Source organism: Chiloscyllium plagiosum, unplaced genomic scaffold (genome assembly GCF_037043375.1).
Source record: "Chiloscyllium plagiosum isolate Xiang-an unplaced genomic scaffold, Cpla_swu_hap1 HiC_scaffold_9, whole genome shotgun sequence".
In the NCBI taxonomy this organism is placed as follows: domain Eukaryota; kingdom Metazoa; phylum Chordata; class Chondrichthyes; order Orectolobiformes; family Hemiscylliidae; genus Chiloscyllium; species Chiloscyllium plagiosum.
Genome location: NW_028270147.1, coordinates 58,212,546 through 58,232,139, shown reverse-complemented (window position 1 = coordinate 58,232,139; position 19,594 = coordinate 58,212,546). Strand labels below are relative to the sequence as shown.

Genomic DNA, 19,594 nt, shown 5'->3' with positions numbered 1-19,594 from the left:
GAGACAAATTTACTCGATGCAAAATATTGGATCTTTAATTGCAGAATTGAGAATTTCGTGGTTACACTGTTCATTTTGTAAAATAGCCAAATTTTGCTGATACCAAACACATGGACCGAATAACTGAAGACTCAATAGACACATTCTCCAAAAGATTGCTAGTTTTTGTGGATACTGAGGCTACAAAATGGTTATAAAATTAAATTGGAAGCAGTCTGGGCTGAAGTAGTGCGCATGAGAAACCCAACTCAAAATTTACTCCAAATTTAAACAATTAAGACAGTCTATGGTCTTACTCATTTGTCGGTCTCCATAGCTGATGGCTTCTGCCAGTGGACTCCATCCCTGAGCATTTTTCACCTTTACTACAGCATTGTGAGCAAGTAGTAAGTGGGCACACTCTGCAATGAGAAAAATAGATAAATGAAGTACAGTTAGTCAGGATAGCCAGCTCCAAATGCATTTGATGTGGCAAGAATGCAACAGCAGTCTGGTTAAATTCTAGTCAAAAGAAGTTTTATTTATTTCAACTTGCTAAATTAATGAGATTTCACCATTATATCACAATGAAGTGCTCAATAGTGCAATTATAAATGTGCATGGAATTAAAAAAAAGAAAGAGGTAGTTTAATGATGCCTTACACCAATGTTCTCAAAATAGCTATTACCATTCAAGTCAAGAATTGTAAATCAAATATTTAGTTGGTAACAGCACTGCAAAACCATCTTATAGAGAGGAAACACCAGTTTATATCTCCCATGTAATTCTTATGGCAGAGGAACATGTTACAAGTGGCTTCATTATAACAAGATCAGTGTATAAACCAGAATTATGTGCCTGGATAGATAGTATCACACTGTGATACTGAGGTGAGCTATTAACGCGGTGTTTTCTGCATTCAAAGAGCAACTACTTGGTAGAAGTAAAATGGTATCTACATTGCAACCAGGTAACCAGCGAATCAGTTCTTTTTTTGGTCCTGAATTAGCTGCAAAGATAGATTTGTTTTGGCACACAGCCTATCAAGTTTTAAAAAAAAAAATGTAGTAAAATTAAGGTGTCAACTTAAAAGGTTCTCTCGAGTGAAAAAATTATGTTTTATTTACTAACCTACAGGGGGGGGTGGGGGGTGGGAAAAGAGACAATGACAAATACAGATATAAAAGTTTAAAGAGGGTAAAGTCTAGATAAAAAGGAAGATCAAGCATAGGCCCACAGTCTCAAGTGCTGGAGTCATTATAGTTGAACTGGAGAACCACAACTGTTTAGTTGGTTCTGCAAATTTTTGCTAAGGATACAAGCTCTTGGTGAAATATAGGTTTTTCTCATTTGCTTTACCATGGTGTTGGCCATCAAGTATGGAGAAAAAGTACGGAGTCTTCCAGTCCTTTCTTTAAGCAAGTCAATTTCTGTCCCTTTTCCTGCTGCTCTTGTAAGCAAACACTGAAGGAAGGCTTCCTTGTGGAACCTCAAGTCTGGCGTCATAGTCTTTCCAAGCGAGAGTTGCAGGCAACCTTTTAAATATCCAATATGTGACTCTGTCACACCATGCAAATTAAATTGAGAGATGGGAGTTTCTAGATAACTGACTCAGTTAATTTATTTCAAGACATTGAAACCAATTTTGATAAAATGATCAATTTCAAACTAAGGTAGCATTGAACTTGCCATGGTAATCACTCTGGCCATTTTAGGTCCAACATTTGTGAAAACAAAAACTATTTTTGTCTAGGAGGGTCTCCAGTATTGAACTAAGCAAAGGGAGTTGGAAACTGATAGCTCATATTTTGACACAAAAGCCGCTTTGTGAATATTCTGGAAGGGAAAAGCTAGGAAGTCATGCATTTTATTTTTGATCCAAGATTTTTTTCTTCTTTCATGGGGGTTTGGAGTTACTGGCAAGACCAACATGTTACTCATGCCCAATTGCCCTTGGACTGATCAGCTTGCCAAACCATTTCAGACAGCAGTTAACTGCATTGCTGAGAAACTGGACAAGAATGGCATAAAAAGGGCAGTGAATCAAATATACTTTTCCCAATGTGAGTTTCATAGTTACCGTAACTGAGACTAGCTTACACACTTCATAGCTATTAAAAAGGGAATTTAAATTCCACCAGCTGCTCAAAGCATTGCTTGGACCTCTGGTTTATTAGTCCAATGATATTACCAGTATAATCACCATCTCACCCTGCAAGCAAAATAATAAATTTACAAAGAGGTACTGCACTTTTGTTAAAATTCTCAGAACTCCTATGATATAGAAGAACACAAGAAATACGAAGAGTAGGCCATTTTGTTCACAAAGAGAACTTTGGACCATGCAAAATTATGCATAGCTTCATATTCCAAGAAGAGTTAATCACAAATGTTTAAATGCGCCATTTCTTTTTAAAGGCATAGTCTAATACCTGAGTCAACAGAGCAAGGTCACTCAATGTAAATTACTCTTTAGTGAGGGAATTAGCTTCAACTTCCTATTTCTGTTATGCTTTTAAGTGCACATCAAGAAAAAAAAAGGTTAAAAATAATAATTGTACAAAACACCAAGACAGGCAAAAACACGAAAAGTTTTGCTGTACAAAATGTAATTTAGCTTTTTGCTTGAAATTTCAGTACAACTGTGTTTTGTTTTACACTCTATACTACCCTCTAACAATTGACCAATCACTCCTCCCCCAGACAAAATGCAGGACACTTACAGCAAGATCCACGTATTGAGTGGATAACAAATCAACTGTCAGGTACCAGAACTTGATATTCACCAAAATCATTTGGGCGTTCAAAAAAGACAGCTCAAATAGTAATGGACAGCTTTATCAAATATATTTTCACATCATAAACCACTGTCTACAACTATACATACATATACACAAACAAACCAAGGTATGTTTGTTGTTCACATGAAAACTCTTAAAACAGTATGTCAAAAATGTATTTATTTATTAAGTACTGAGCTTTAAAAAGACCTTAATCTAAATGTCTGTAAATAAAACCCATTTGAAACTATTTACCTATTTTATTAAAGTAGTATATCTAGAACAACTAAAAATAAATCTTTTAGTATTTTAAATTCTCAAGTGTGTCAAAGAGCTTATTGCTAGCAAAATATTATTAATATACAGTAACTACCACACTGGTTATACAAGTCAAATTTGCACAAAGCATAACCTCCCAAAAAACAGTGGGATAGATAATCAAAGAGTTGTGTTCTGGAATCAAGTATTGCTTGGGATATAGATGATCTCTGCCCTTCCAATAATGTCACTGGATTTTTTTTTGTATATAAATAGACGTAGAATCTCATCCCAAAAAGGTGGGACACTGAATAATGAAATACTCCCTCAGCATTGAGGCATAAAGACATTAGCCTAGGTTATGCACTAGTCTTGTAGTTAGAGTTCAGTGCAAAACCACCCAAGATGATGATACATGGAGAGCATGCACAATCTCAGCATATAAGCCACAAGACTGAATTGGAAGTGAAGGAGCTAAGCAACGACTGCAATGTACACAGAGCAGTATAGCATCACACCAGTAATCAAATGTGAAATCTGTACTGCAACTGCTTAAAAAAAATTTAATCTGTCAAACCGATCAATCCCAGAAAAGTGACAGAAGAGGAGACTGAGGTAGCAAAACTAGTTGTTTGTAAAACTTTTTAAAAAAAAATCACTTTACTGATTGGTGTTTGGTTGCTGGTGCTTAAATGCAAAACAAAATAATGGTCTAACTTTATTTCAGACTTGCACAAGCAGACTCTTCCGAATCAGACAGATCTTAGAAAAGTTACAGGATAGTGTCACATCTGCAGAAGCAGACTGTTTCATATTTAATAAGGGAATCCAAATTCCAAAAGATCTTTACACTAATTAACAACTGAACAATCTGATCCAAGCACTAACCAACTGCAGACATGGACAACGAAACTGAAGCATGCCCACTATACACAAACACTTACAAATTCATGTTTTCTTCAATAAGCTAATGTATTCTACAGGTACAACTCAACCTATTAACTAGAAAAAATAATTTAAAAGCTTTCGATATAAATGTGCTTGCTAAATAGCACTGTTGTTTCAAATTACAAATGTACAACTGATCTTTGATATTTTGCTAGCTGTTAACATAAATGCCAGAAACTGAATATACACAGACTGATCATTCAAGTAATTAGACATTTGGAATAATTTCTACCGGAATTTTGTTTTTGACATAGTTTAGAGCAAAGGTCATTAATTTTCACATTGCTAAAAGATTTTCCTGTTTCTTCTATTTCATATTTTTTATAAAGACGACTTTGGGGGAAAAAACAACTGAGAAAGCAGTGTTCTGCTGGGAAAAATCAAAATGCTGGAGGTCAGAGCAGGTAAGGCAGCACGCATGGAGAGAGAGACAGCAAGCTAACATTCAGTCGAGATGACTCCAGCATTTGTTGTTTTTAGTACAGATTCCAACATCTGCAGTAATTTGTTTTTACTGTGGAAAATATTTATTTTAAAAACAAAAAAAAATCAGTACTTGTACCATACACAAATTGCGATCTCAGTACGATTGAGAAGAAGCCTGTGCTGCAGGCTTAACATTGGAATATAATGCCAAGTTATTTTTAAAAACATAACCACAAAGCAAACTGATTTTGGAGGAGCAGTTCTAGGCAGTAACAATAATTTCATAAACATTGGAAAAAGCTCACTTCCGCGTGTACGTATAGACAGACTGGTTAGGTCTCCGTGAGAATGTGTATCAGCTATGAACAGGTAGGAAAAAGTTAAAGTTTTGAGTTTTGTGAAACAATGAGGTTCAGCAGAGCATGATTCATAAGAAAAGTACTCACAATGAACAAAGGGGTGCTGGAGGCAAGGGTAATGGGGTTAACTAGGTAGGAAAGCATTATGTAGAGCCATTTAACAATATTGGAAGCATTCAGTATGTAACATCAGTTAACAAGGTGAGAAGTATTCATTATGTGAAGCCAGTTAAGAACATTCATTGTGTAACAGCAGATGGCTTCAACTTTACAGATGATGTTTGTTGATTGCAACGGTCACCCAATTAGTATGTTGCCTTATCGGGATGGTCTTCCCTGTAAAATCATTATATAATTCATTGAGAAGCTGTTTGAGAGAAAACCGTGAACTCATGTCTCTGTGCATACGGGCGATTTTTTTTTTTCTCTCTCCAGGGCCTGGAATAAAAAGGTAAAATAATTGTGTCTCCGAGCATTTTGCTTTGACTGAAGGGGGAACTGGACAACACTAGGACCTTACTATTAAAGTGTATAAGTCCTGCTAAGATGTGCTTTCCCAAAACGTAGCACCTATATAAATTAAACTCCATTTGCCACTCCTCGGCACATTGACCTTTCTGATCAAGGTCCCGTTGTAATCCATGGTAACCTTCTTTGCTGTCCACTACACCTCCAATTTTGGTGTTGTCATCTGCAAACTTAGTAACTATACCTCTTATGCTCACATCCAAATCATTTACATAAGTGACCAAAAGGAGTGGACCCAACACTGATCCTTGTGGCACTCCACTGGTCACAGGCCTCCAGTCTGAAAAACAACCCTCCACCACCACCCTCTGTCTTCTACGTTTGAGCCAGTTCTGTATCCAAATGGCTAGTTCTCCCTGTATTCCATGACATCTAACCTTGCTAATCAGTCTCCCATGGGGAACCTTGTCGAACGCCTTACTGAACTCCATATAGATCTACCGCTCTGCCCTCAATCCTGTGACTTTTTTGAAAAAATCAAGTTCTTCAGACAAGATTTCCCATGCACAAAGTCATGCTGACTACCCCTAATCAATCACTGCCTTTCCAAATACATGCAAATCCAGTCTGTCAGGATTTCCTTCAACAACTTGCCCACCACTGACATCAGGCTCACAGGTCTATAGTTCCCTGGCTTGTCCTGACCACCTTAAACAGTGGCACCACGTTAGCCAACCTCCAAGTCTTCTAGCACCTCACCAGTGACTATCAATGATACAAATATCTCAGCAAGGAGCCAGCAATCACTTCCCTAGCTTCCCACACAGTTCTAGGGTGCACCTGATCAGGTCCTGTGGATTCATCCACTTTTATGTGTTTCAAGACATCCAGCGCTTCCACCTCTGTAACATGGACATTTTTCAAGATGTCACCATCTATTTTCCTACATTCTATAATCTTCCATCCTTTTCCACAGTAAGCACTGATGCAAAATACTTGTTTAGGATCTTCCCCCATCTCCTTAGGCTCCACCTAAGGATTTTTGAGTGGCCCTATTCTCTCCCTAGTTAACCTTTTGTCCTTAATGTATTTGTAAAAACTCTGGATTCTCGTTAATCCTGTTTGCACTTCAAGCTTTACTTTTTCTTGTCCAGGAAATTTTTCAAATACTCAGACTATGTGCATCTGCTCAACAAGAGTGTGTTCTGAAAGCTGTGTGGAAGGCAAAGGCATTTCAAATGCATGTACCATTGAATTACATAGAATATCAGTTACAGCCAAAAATCTATTAACCTAATTCAATAACAGCCTGATTAACATACTCAAAGTTAAACGGTTGCCAATAGCTATGGCAGTACAAGTGGCTACAACTGCATTTTCGAAAAAAAAGGTGCTCAACTGTTTGGAATATCTGAAGCAAAAAAAAATTAGTACCTAATACACTTCTTCAAAATCTTACAAGGTTGAAATTAAGATTTTAGTGAAGTGTAGTAGTTACTAATTTTTGCTTCAGTAAAAAGCAAGTGTGAAGAAGGAAATTCTGAATATTTTGTCAACCTAGAGGCCCAGGTCAAGGACATTATTTATTTTGCCTTACTTCAATATGGGTAGGTTTTTGGGAAATTTATTCCCTCAGTTACTGACACAACAGCAAGATATAACATCTACAAGATGCACTGTTGAGATTCACAAAGGCACCTAAGATGGGACCTTTCACACCCACTTCTGTCACCATCTAAAATGACAAATGGGAACACCACCATCTGCAAATTCCTCTCCAAGCTACACACACCTTGGCTTGAAAATATATTACCATTCCTTCACTGTAAACAGGTAAAAATCCTGGAACTCCCATTCTAACAGCTTTGTGGGTATACCAACACCAAAATGAATAGTAGTAGTTCAAGACAACAGCTCACTTCCACATTCACAAAGGCTACTAGGGATGGGTAATAAATGCTGGCCCAGCCAGCAATGCCCAAACCCCACAAATAAACTGAAAAAAAAAATGCAAGTTAACTCCCTCCTTTAAAATCTTGAAAGGTAATATTCAAAAGAAATACATTTCAAATGAAATGCTCTGAAGCCAAATCATTGGTACCAGTTTCTCTCAAAAAGGTTGCAATACAAGAAAAAAAAGACTGGTTAGTTTACATTATCCTCCATGCAAATAGTAAACTTGCTTTTTTATCCCCCCAACATTTCAGCAAGTTGCAGATACAGGTCCAAAAATACCAATTGCCCCCTTTATCGCACTCGTGACTATTCTTCATGTATCACCCCCCAGTGGGTTCATAAAAGTTATTAAACTTCAGGCACCAAACCTGGTAATGCATGTGCATAAGATGGCACATACTATCGGACAAAAACTAGATAGCCATCAGAATCCAGATTTCAGGCTATTCAACCCTCTCTGAAACAAAACCAACTGCAGTACCTGTATACTCTATTCCTGATGAAGGGCTTTTGCCCGAAACATTGATTTTCCTGCTCCTCAGATGCTGCCTGAACTGCTGTGCTTTTCCAGCACCACTCTAATCTAGAATCTGGTTTCCAGCATCTGCAGTCCTTGTTTTTACCTTTTACGCAGTACCTGTATTGTCATATCAGACAACCCAGTACAGTAGAGGAATGGAGCTAAAAACACCAGGCACACAACCCTTTATCCGAAATCAAAAAGCTCCGAAGTACAAAGGTTTTGTGAAGTTTCTTTGTCATTAAAAAGGCTGTTTGACATGAAAACAGTTAAGCCAAGTCCACACACACTCAATGCGTGTCACTCAAATGCAACGTGTGGGGGCGCAGCCCAACACTGGCAGGCCTCAAATTTTGATTCAGGGGCAGTTTTACTCACAGTAAATCTGTTCTTTGAAAAGATTTAAAATCATCAAACTGACACTTATTCTGAAATTCTAAAAATTCTGAATTCAGAAAACAAGCTGGTCCCGAGCATTTCGGATAAAAAAAAAATTGTAAGACTATATTTAAATAGCATGGACCAAAATACTGAACAATATTTGCCTAAATTGTTCATAAAAATCTGGCACCAAAAAACTCATTACATCCTGAAAAGTATGTTGCAGTGAAGAGCTGAAAACACCTCAAAATAAAACGAACATGGCCAAAGTTAATGAGGAACGATAAGTTTTGTAAATGGCAGCATAACATTCTTAAATATATTTGAGAAATTTATTACAAATACAAACAATACAATTTAAAACAATGAATAAAAACACCAGAAATGTTTAAAACTCAAACCGCCCTCATGTACAAATACATAAATATATAAAAACCAATTAAACTAAATAAACAAACATCATAAAAAAAGCTCAGCAAAACAAAACACTAACTCTCAAATATCAAGAGCATTACTTTCCACATTCATACGTTCAGTTTCCAAACCCTCTGGATATTGGACTCAAAGCACAATCGCCCTTAGTGTGGCAACAAAACGGTGTACAAAAAGGAAAAAAGGCCACCATATGTCTTATAGAAATTCTCAGTTGCGGTGTACCATACTTGCAAGAAAATCGAATGGGATACGCTCCATAACAATCTTAAACCAACCTGACTGGCCAGGTTGGGGTGGGGTTGGGGGTTGGGGGGTGGATTTTCAGACATCCAACCGAACAAGGTATTCTTTCTTGTGCAGAAAGTGAAGATATTGAAAAATTTCTTCTTATACGCATCTATAGGCAATGTAGATGCACATATGGCAGGCCAAGAGGAGAGAACAGGTCCTTTTCCACCCTTACACTCAAAATTGCACCTGTCACAACACTCCAGTATGTTTGAAGCCTACCACAGGACCAGAGACAGAGACAATGGCTAAAAGTGCCCATACTAACTTTACACTCGGGGGATATTGAAGATACCCCTGATTTAAATTTTACCAACGATCTGGAGCCACGTGGAGAATCTTCAACTGCAAAGCATGGGTCCTATTGCAAATTGGTCTCTTTCTTGCATTTTCCCCAAATATCTTCCCATGTCTGAGGAGACCTCAATGTCAAGCTCTCTCCCCCACATCCTGCAAAGTTGATCGAACTCATCTGAGAGGCTGCTCCCCCAATTGATGATATAGAGTGCTGACAGAAAGTGTACCATTAGCACAGAGCACCCTCTTCTGTCAGATTTGTTGCGGTCAAAAGTGTAGTCTTTTGAATAAAATTCTTAACTTGACAAAAAACACAAAAGGTCCCTGCTAAATAGCTCGTATTTCCATGCTAACTGACCAAAAGAAATCATTGTGTCTCCCTCAAATAAATCACCCATGCAAGACACACCCTTAGCTACCCAATGTTTGAACCCGGAATCTACCATTGATAACTATTGGGTTATGGCAATATTCCCTAACTGTCCTTATTTTGTTCAAAAACAGCAAGATAGTAAGGGAACAATTTGCCTGAGGTTTTGAAAACTAACCATTATGAAAAAGGGTCTCCACAAGCCCAATCACTCACACAAGATAAAAGTGAGCTTAGTTGATAAGTTTTAAATGTCTGGGAGATCCACCCACCCCAGTCTGAGAAGCAACTGCAGTTTAGCTAGTTTAAAGGGGCTGCTTACGATGCCACATAAAAGTTGAACTAACCGTTCAGTCTCCTGAATGCTTGCTTATCGAAAGGCATGGGGAGTATCCCTATAGGGTACAACAAATGGGGGAAGAATATTCATCTTAATAAGAGCTATCTAATCTAACCATGAGACCAGAAGCACCTCCCATCTTTAAAGATCTTAGAATCATAGAGATGTACAGCACAGAAACAGACCCTTCGGTCCAACTCAGAAAACAGAAAAGTACAGCACAGAACAGGCCGTTTTGCCCACGATGTTGTGCCGAGGATTATTCCTAATATAAAATAAAATAACCCAACCTACACACCCCTCTATTCACTGCTGTCCATGTGCATGTCCAATCACTTAAATGTTCCTAATGACTCTGCTTTTATCACCACCGCTGGCAACGCATTCCATGCATTCACAACTCTTTGCATAAAGAACCTTCCTTTGATGTTCCCTCTATACATTTCTCTTAATATCCTAAAACTATGGCCCCTCTTGCCTTGGGGAAAAGTCTCTGGCTATTGACTTTATCCATGCCTCTTATTATCTTGTATACCTCAATCAGGTCACCTCTTCCTCTCCAGAGAGAAAACTCTAAGCTTAGTTAACCTTTTACCATAAGGCAAGCCCTCTCGTGCAGGCAGCATCCTCTTGAGTCTTCTTTGCACCCTCTCCAAAGTCCCCGTACCTTTCCTATAATAGGGTGACCAGAACTGGACACAATATTCCAAGTGTGGTCTCACCAGGGACTTGTAGAGGTGTAGCAAAACCTCGCGGCTCTTAAACTCAATCCCCCTGTTAATGAAAGCCAAAACACCATATGCTTTCTTAACAACCCTATCCACTGGGTGGCAACTTTGAGGGATCTATGTACTTGCACACCCAGATCCCTCTGTTCCCCCACACTGCCAAGAATCCTGTTTTTAATCCTACATTCAGCATTTAAGTTCGACCTTCCAAAATGCATCACTTCGCATTTGTCCAGGTTGAACTCCATCTGCCATTTCTCAGTCTAGCTCAGCATCCGGTCTATGTCGGGCTGCAGCCTGCAACAGCCCTCGATACTATCAACGGCACCTGCAACATTTGTGTCATTGGTAAATTTACGAACCTACCCCTCAACCTCCTCATCCAAGTCATTTATAAACACTACAAAGAACAGGGGCCCAAGAACAGAGCCCTGTGGGACACCACTCACTGACCTCCAGGCAGAAAACTTTCCATCTACAACCACTCTCTGCTTGTCAGCCAACCAATTCTGAATCCAGACAGCCAAAATCTCCCTGTATCACATACCTCCTGACTTTGTGAGTGAGCCTACCATGCCTTGAAGTCCATACACATTAAATTCCACTGCTTGACCTTTGTCTACCTGTCTTGTCACCTCATCAAAGAACTCAATAAGATTTGTGAGGCATGACCTGCCCCTCATGAAGCCAAGCTGACTGCCTTTAATCATGCTATGCTTTTCCAAATACTCATAAATCCTATCCCTCAATTCTTCCCAAAACGTTGCTGACCAGACAAGACGGACTGGTCTGTAATTGATGGGGATTTCCCTATTCCCCTTCTTTAGATTAGATTACAGTGTGGAAACAGGCCCTTCGGCCCAACAAGTCCACATCGACCCGCCGAAGCGAAACCCACCCATACCCCTACATTTACCCCTTACCTAACACTACAGGCAATTTAGTATGGCCAATTCACCTGACCCTGCACATCTTTGGATGGTGGGAGGAAACCGGAGCACCCGGAGGAAACCCACGCAGACACGGGGAGAACGTGCAAACTCCACACAGTCAGTCGCCTGAGGCGGGAATTGAACCCGGGTCTCTGGCGCTGTGAGGCAGCAGTGCTAACCACTGTGCCACCGTGCCGCCCAGGAACAACAGGAACAACATTAGTCTCCCTCCAATACTCCGGTACGATTCCTGGGGAAGGTGAGGAAGCGAAGATCTTCGCCAACAGCTCACCAACCTCCTTCCTCGCTTCCTGGAGCAGCCTAGGAAAAATCTGGTCTGGCCCCGGGGACTTATCAACATTAATGTTTGCCAAAATTTCCAGCACATCATTATTCTTGATCTGTTCAAACCCGTTTCCCAGCTCCTCAAAGTGCTCACTCATAACAAGGTCCCTTTCGTTACTGAAAACCAAAGCATAAATAAATAAATAAACAAACAAACAAACAAAAACCTCATTTAGGACTTCCCCTATTGTTCAGACTCCATGCACAAGTTCCTTCCGCCATCCCTGACGGCCCTACCTTCTCCCTGATCATTCTCTTATTCCTCACGTATGAGTAAAATGCTTTTGGGTTGTCCCCAATCTTTCCTGCCAAGCCTCTGTGTCCCATCCTGCCTCTCCTCAGTTCACTTCTGAGCTCCTTTCTAGTAAGCCTGTAATCCTCTAGAGCTGTGCTAAATCCTTGCTTCCTCCACCTTATGTAAGCTGCCTTCTTCCTTTTGACAAGAAGCTCCTCTGTTCTCGTCATCCAAGACTCCTTAATCTTACCCCTTCTTGCCTGTCTCAGAGGAACAGGTTTGTGTATCACTCACAACAACTGCCAAACAAACAAACTCCACATATTTGACATGTCCTTTCTGTGCAATAATTGCTCCCAATCAGTACTTCCCAACTCCTGTCTGATAGCATCATAATTTCCTTTTCCCCCCAAGTAAATATTTTCCCTTGGTAACTGCTCCTTCCCCTCTCCAAGGTTATGGTAAATGTGAGGCAGTTGTGGTCACTGTCACCGTCACCAAAGTGTTCTCCGGTGAGATCTGACACCTGTCCTGGCTCATTGCCAAGCACCAAATCCAAAGTGGCCTCTCCTCTCGTCAGCCTGTCTACATGCGGAGTAAGGAAACCCTCCCAACACCTGACAAAAACAGCTCCATCCAAACCATCTGCGCTAAGGAGGTTCCAGTCGATATTGGGAAATTTGAAGTCACCCATAACCACCACCCTGCTACATCTGCATTTTTCCAAAATCTGCCAGCCTGAGTTCTTCAGTCTCCCTACTGCTATTAGGGGATCTGTAGAAAACCCCCAACGAGGTGGCTGCTCCCTCGCTGTTCTTAACTTCCACCCATAAGACTCAGCAGTCAAACCTTCATCAGCCAAACCTTCATCAGCAACCTTAGTTTCTGTAGTTGTGATGCACTCTAATTAGCGATGCTACACCCCCTCTTTTTTTCTACCCTCCCTGTTCTTTCTGAACATTGTAAACCCTGAAACATCTAGCAACCAAGCCTGTCCCACTGAAATCCATGTCTCTGCTATGGCCACAACATCATAGCCCCAAGTACTGATTCACGCTCTAAATTCACTCATATTGCTTTAACGCAAGGCACCGTGCCGTCAGTGGGCAGCACGGTCGCTCAGTGTTTAGCACTGCTGCCTCACAGCGCCAGAGACCGGGTTCAATTCCCGCCTCAGGCGACGGACTGTGTGGAGTTTGCAAGTTCTCCCCATGTCTGCGTGGGTTTCCTCCGGGAGCTCCGGTTTCCTGCCATAGTCCAAAGATGTGCAGGTCAGGTGAATTGGCCATGCTAAACTGCCCGTAGTGTTAGGTAAGGGGTAAATGTAAGGGTATGGGTGGGTTACGCTTTGGCAGGTTGGTGTGGACTTGTTGGGCCGAAGGGCCTGTTTCCACACTGTAATGTAATGTAAAAAAAAGTGTAATGTAGTGTAAAAAAAAGACACTTTAACCAATCCCTTTGTTTCATCATGTGATTAACCTTCCCCAATAGGATGTAGTGAATCTGTCACTGCCCCATCTATGACTACCCCCTCACAGATATACAGCTGTGATTCCCACCCCCCCACCAAACTAGTTTAAACCCTGCCAAACCAAATGAGCAAATCTCCCACCCAGGACATCTGCCCTTCCAGTTTAGGTGTAACCTGTCCTTCATGTACAGGTCCCAATTTCCCCAGAAGGCATCCCAATGGTCTAAGTATCTGAAGCCCTCCCTCCTGCACTAGCCACGTGTTAAGCTGCATTCGCTGACTGTTCCTCACATCACTACCTCGCGGCACCAGTAGCAAACCCAAGATCACTACACTACTTGTCCTGCTCTTGAGCTTCCAACCTAGCTCTCTGTGGTCACTTTTCAGGTCCTCAAATCCCTTTCCTGGCTATATCTTGGTGCTAATACGTACCACGATTTCTGGCTGCTCACCTTCCCCTTTCAGAATCCTGCAAACCCAATCGGCGACATCCCGGACTCTGGCACCAGGGAGGCAACATACCTTCCAGAGTCCTGTTTCTGACCACAAAATCTCCTGTCAATCCGTCTAACTATCGAGTCCCCCATCACTAGCACTTTTCTATTCTCCCCCTTCCCTTCTGAGCCACAATGCCAGGGACCTGACAACCAAGGCTTCCATCTGGTAGGCTGTCCCCACCAGCAGTATCCAAAATGGTATACTTATTGCTGAGGGGACCAGCCACAGGGGATAAAGTGAGGACTGCAGATGCTGGAGATCAGAGCTGAAAATGTGTTGCTGGTAAAGCGCAGCAGGTCAGACAGCATCCAGGGAACAGGAGAATCGACGTTTCGGGTATAAGCCCGAAGAAGGGCTTATGCCCAAAACGTCGATTCTCCTGTTCCCTGGATGCTGCCTGACCTGCTGCGCTTTACCAGCAACACATTTTCAGCCACAGGGGATCCCTGCCCTATCTGTTGGTTCCCTTTCTTCCCCCAACTGTAGTTGAAAAGTGTGGTGCTGGAAAAACACAGCAGACCAGGCAGTATCCGAGGAGCAGGAGAATCGACGTTTCGTGCATAAGCACTTCTTCAGGAATGAGGCTGGTGTGCCAAGTGGGCCGAGATTAAAAAAAGGTAGGGGGGAGGGAATTTGGGGGAGGGGCGCTGGGAATACGATTGGTGGAAGGTGAGGGTGAGGGCGATAGGCCAGAGAGGGGGTGGGGGCGGAGGCAGAGAGGTCAGGAAGAAGATTGCAGGTCAAGAGGGCGGTGCTGAATCAGAGGGTTGGGACTGAGATAAAGGTGGGGGGAGGGGAAATGAGGAAGATGTGTGGTTGGAGGGTTCCTAGGCGGAAGATGAGGCGCTCTTCCTCCAGGCGTCATGTGGCCAGGGTCTGGCGATGGAGGCGGCCAGGGACCTGCATGTCATTGGCGGTGTGGGAGGGGGAGTTAAAGTGGTCAGCCACAGGGCGGTTGGGTTGGTTGGTACGGGTGTCCCAGAGGTGTTTCCTGAAACGTTTCGCAAGTAGGCGGCCTGTCTCCCCAATGTACAGGAGACCACATCGAGTGCAGCGGATACACTAAGTGATGTGTGTGGAGGTGCAGGTGAATTTGCGACAGATATAGAAGGATCCATTGGGGCCTTGGAGGGAGGCGAGGGGGGAGGTGTGGCCGCATGTTTTGCACTTCTTGCGGTTGCAGGGGAAGGTGCTGGGAGTGGAGGTTGGGTTGGTGGGGGGTGTGGACCTGACGAGGGAGTCGCGGAGGGAGTGGTCTCTCCTGAATGCTGATAGGGGTGGAGGGGGAAATATATCCCTGGTGGTGGGGTCTGTCTGGAGGTGACGGAAATGACGGAGGATTATACAATGTATCCGGAGGTTGGTGGGGTGGAAGGTGAGGACCAGTGGGGTTCTGTCCTGGTGGCAATTGGAAGGGCATGGCTCAAGGGCGGAGGTGCGGGAAGTGGAGGAGATGCGGTGGAAAGCATCGTCGACCACATTGGAGGGGAAATTGCGGTCTTTGAAGAAGGAGGCCATTTGGGTTGTTCGGTAGTGGAATTGGCCCTCCTGGGAGCAGATGCAGCGGAGGCAGAGGAATTGGGAATATGGGATGGATTTTTACAGGAGGTGTAATCTAGGTAGCTGTGGGAGTCGGTCAGTTTGTAGTAAGTGTCTGTGTTGAGTCGGCCGTCCGAGATAGAAATAGAGAGGTCTAGGAAGGGGAGGGTTCATATCCCTCTAAACCCTTCCTATTCGTATACCCATCCAGATGCAGCTCATTCCATACACGCATCACCCTCTGCGTGAAAACGTTGCCCCTTAGGTCTCTTTTATATCTTTCCCCTCTCATCCTAAACCTATGGCCTCTAGTTGTGGACTCCCCGACACCAAGGAAAAGACTTTGCCTATCTATCCTATCCAAACCCCTCCAGATTTTATAAACCTCCATAAGGACACCCCTCAATCTCCAAAGCTCCAGGGAAAACAGCCCCAGCCTGTTCAACCATTCCCTGTAGCTCATTCTCCAACCCTGGCAAAATTCTTGAAAGAGCTCAGAAAAAATTTACAAGTCTTGTTTGATTTTAATGAATAATTGAACAAAATTAGCTTTGAACAACCAAAAACTGGAGTGATGAATATGCCCAATTACCTAATACACCGTGATTACTTAAATGGAAATTGAGATTTGCACTCAAGACCTAGCACCTTTGTAAGGCCACCCATAAGCATAGCCTCTGTTTTTAGAAAATTAGTCTTGTACCTAGAAAAAAGGTGTCAAACGAGCTGATGCATCTTATCAGGAGGGGCACCAAAACTGTTGGATTTGACAAAAAAAAGGACATCGTCCACGTACAGTGACCCCACTTCTGAAGCAGATATTTTGGGATCTCTATGAATGGCCTCCATCAATGGTTCAATCACACAATGTAAAGAGCAATGGCAAAAAAAAAGGTGACAGCCCTGTCAGCTGTCTCCAAAAATGCTAAAATTACTTTATCGTACACCACTGATGATGACGCAGCAAGAGGTTCGCAGTAGGGAACCTTTACCCATCTTAAAAAGGCTTTGCTCAAGTCAAATTGCTCTAGAGTATACAAAAGGGTATGGCCACTCAACTCTGTCAAATGCTTTCTCTGCATCTAGAGAAATCACCAATCCCTGTATAACTGTTGTTGACATGCCCGAATTGCATTATGCAGCCTAACATTACAGGTTCTGCGAACTTTAAGACGACCTTCTGGTTCTCTTTAATAACAGAAGGCAAAACACTTTCCAGCCATAACTCAAGGGTCTTAGAGAGGATTTTAAATTCAACATTTAAGAGCGAGAGGAGCCTGTAAACAACAGTCCTCCGAGACCTTCCCTTTGACAATAAGCAAAATATTGGCTTCTTCGAGATGGTGGGAGATGATGACTGTATGAGCCATTGAGCATCGGGCCTGACCATATGCTTATAAATTCCTTTTATAATTCACTGGAGAGTCTATCAGGACTGGAATGCTACATTAATCTTTTTGGAATCAGTTTAGGTTCCCAGACCCTTCCCTAAATACCATAATGCCTTGAGGAGCACTCCTTTTCCTGGCAAGAAACACTAGGTACTTGCCTGGTTTGTCACCATGCCCATATAACCTTTGTTTTGCGAAAGCAAGCTCCTTCTTTGCTGTCTGCATGAGCACAGAATTCAATACAGACTACAGTACCATAATCCTCTGTAGCTTGGCTGAGGGCCTGTCAAAGTAAACCTTCTCTGCTGCCTTCAACCGTGCCTCAAGGAGACATTACTGCTCGCCCTCCTGCCGCTTCCTACTGGCGGAGGGGGGAGGGGGGTAACTAATCCCCAGCATAGGTAGTTTCCCAAAGGACAGACGGGCTAGTAACAAGCCTGAATTAAGTGTCTAGGGGAATGCCCTAAATTCCTTAGAGAAGTACTTCACAAAATTATCCTCAAGGATAACGGCATCCATTCACCAGTGCCTTCGGCCTACTATAGCGTCCTCAATTTTAACCAACAGATACCACCATTGATCATGCTCCAGTGTAATATTACCAAACGTACAAGGTCACCAAGTCCAGGGTTGCCATGGGGATCAGGAAAAATTTAATCCTGATATGACAGCTGTGTGGATTGTGAAAAAAAAAGTTAAATCCCTGCCTGTAGGGCAGAGATACCTCCAGATGTCCACCCTTATTCCATATACAGATCCACTAATTGTTTAGTTTGTACAGAAGGTATCAGGGGCCTTTGGGCAACCTGTCTACCATGGGATTCATAAGACAATTTAAATCTCCCCTCCGAAGTGCCGGGACTAGAGACTAATCAATTTAGCGGATGCATCTACCAAACATTTGAGGGGATTGGCTGGAGGGCAGTAAACATTTAAAACACTGTTCTTCCCAGTTTATCAGAGCTTCTAAGGAGTACAAACCTCCAGTGTGTGTCTTTAGTAACTTAAAGTGGTGATTCCTCCTAACGAATACAGCCACTCCTCTACTTCTGGCATTAAAAGGATGAAAACTAAACCCGACCAAAGCCATTCTGCTGTAGTTTCAAACGCTCCCTATCAGCCAAGTCCATCTCCTGTAATAAAACAATATCCACCTTTTCCTTTCTATAACTAGAGAGTACCTTTTTCCTCTTAATCAGTGAGTGACTCTCCTTGGTGTTCCAGATACACCATTTAATCAAGTCATTAACCATAATCTTCTGCACTAACATTTAGATTCCAGAGAGGAGGAACTCTAATTACAAATCACCGAGCCTTAGTGTCGCAAGATCCATCGAACATAAAAACTACATAAACTAAAAATCATTGCAGTTAACAAACCTACAAAGCTGTCAAAGATTATTTAAAATTAAAAAAAACAATGCACCAACAGCACTGAATACAGGAACTCATCCTCTGCCCAAAGTGGGCATCTACACATCCCAAACTCAACTTCCCATCCCGCTGCCAAAACAGCAGGCAGGTCATTTAAATACCTGAACTGGGCATAAACTGCCTGTACGTAGGCACTAGCCATCCCAACAATTTTCTCTCCTCCGAGCCAGAGCCGCACTACAAACTCAAGCAGAGAAAGAAAGAAAATACAAACCATGAAATAACAGAGGTGAACAAAGAAATTTTGCAAATAAAAAAAAAAGCTAAAGTACCTCACCCATCCTTTGGTATAACTTAGAAATTGAAAGTAAACATCCCAACTGCCAGAGCATAGTTTAGACCAGATTGTTACCAAATAATCAAAAAAGGAAAAGAAAGCCCAGACTAGACTTCCTTTTATTTTTGGAAAAAAAGAGTGGAGGCATACCCAAACAGCACTATTTGTATCTATTAAAAATTGTTCAAGTTAATTTGTCCACAAAGTTTCTTGCCTTCTTGGATGTGTCAACAGATGTACAGATCCATTTAAAGTGATCTGAAGCACCGCCGGATACCTCAGTACTGGATACAGAGCTCCTTCAATCGTTTCTTGATGCCATCATAGGATTTTCTTTTCCTGATCACGGCCGCTGAGAAGTCCTGGAAGAACATGATCTTAAGAGTCCTCAAACTAGGGCCTTTGGATCCTTCCCCTGGATTCTGGAAGCTTCCACAATTCTCTCCTTATCTCTAAATAGTGATGAAACTGCAACAAGACAGGACGAGGATGTTCGTCCAGGCCTGACACCTCTGCCCCTTGACCCAGTGAGCCGTCTCAATCTTCAAGCTTCTCATTCAAGCCTGCAAAGATAACTTCCTTATGCTTCTGTTGCACAGCATGTTGGTCAATAGCTTTCATGTGTACTGTATTCAGCTTTGCACATTTACCAGCTAGGGTTAAAGTAGGTGGCACGGTGGCACAGTGGTTAGCACTGCTGCCTCACAGCGCCTGAGACCCGGGTTCAATTCCTGCCTCAGGCGACTGACTGTGTGGAGTTTGCACGTTCTCCCAGTGTCTGCGTGGGTTTCCTCCGGGTGCTCCGGTTTCCTCCCACTGTCCGAAGATGTGCAGGTCAGGTGAATTGGCCATGCAAAATTGCCCGTAGTGTTAGGTAAGGGTTAAATGTAGGGGTATGGGTGGGTTGCGCTTCGGCGGGTCGGTGTGGACTTGTTGGG

General features: G+C 42.4%; 1 protein-coding gene across 1 annotated transcript in view; it reads right to left on the bottom strand.

Annotated features, from left to right (window-relative positions):
- ankrd13c (ankyrin repeat domain 13C) overlaps positions 1-19,594 on the bottom strand; it is a 108,175-nt gene that overhangs the window by 47,419 nt on the left and 41,162 nt on the right. The window contains exon 3 of the mRNA XM_087990649.1: positions 297-401. Coding sequence (XP_087846775.1) covers positions 297-401 — 105 coding nt within the window. The remainder of the gene's footprint in view (positions 1-296; positions 402-19,594) is intronic.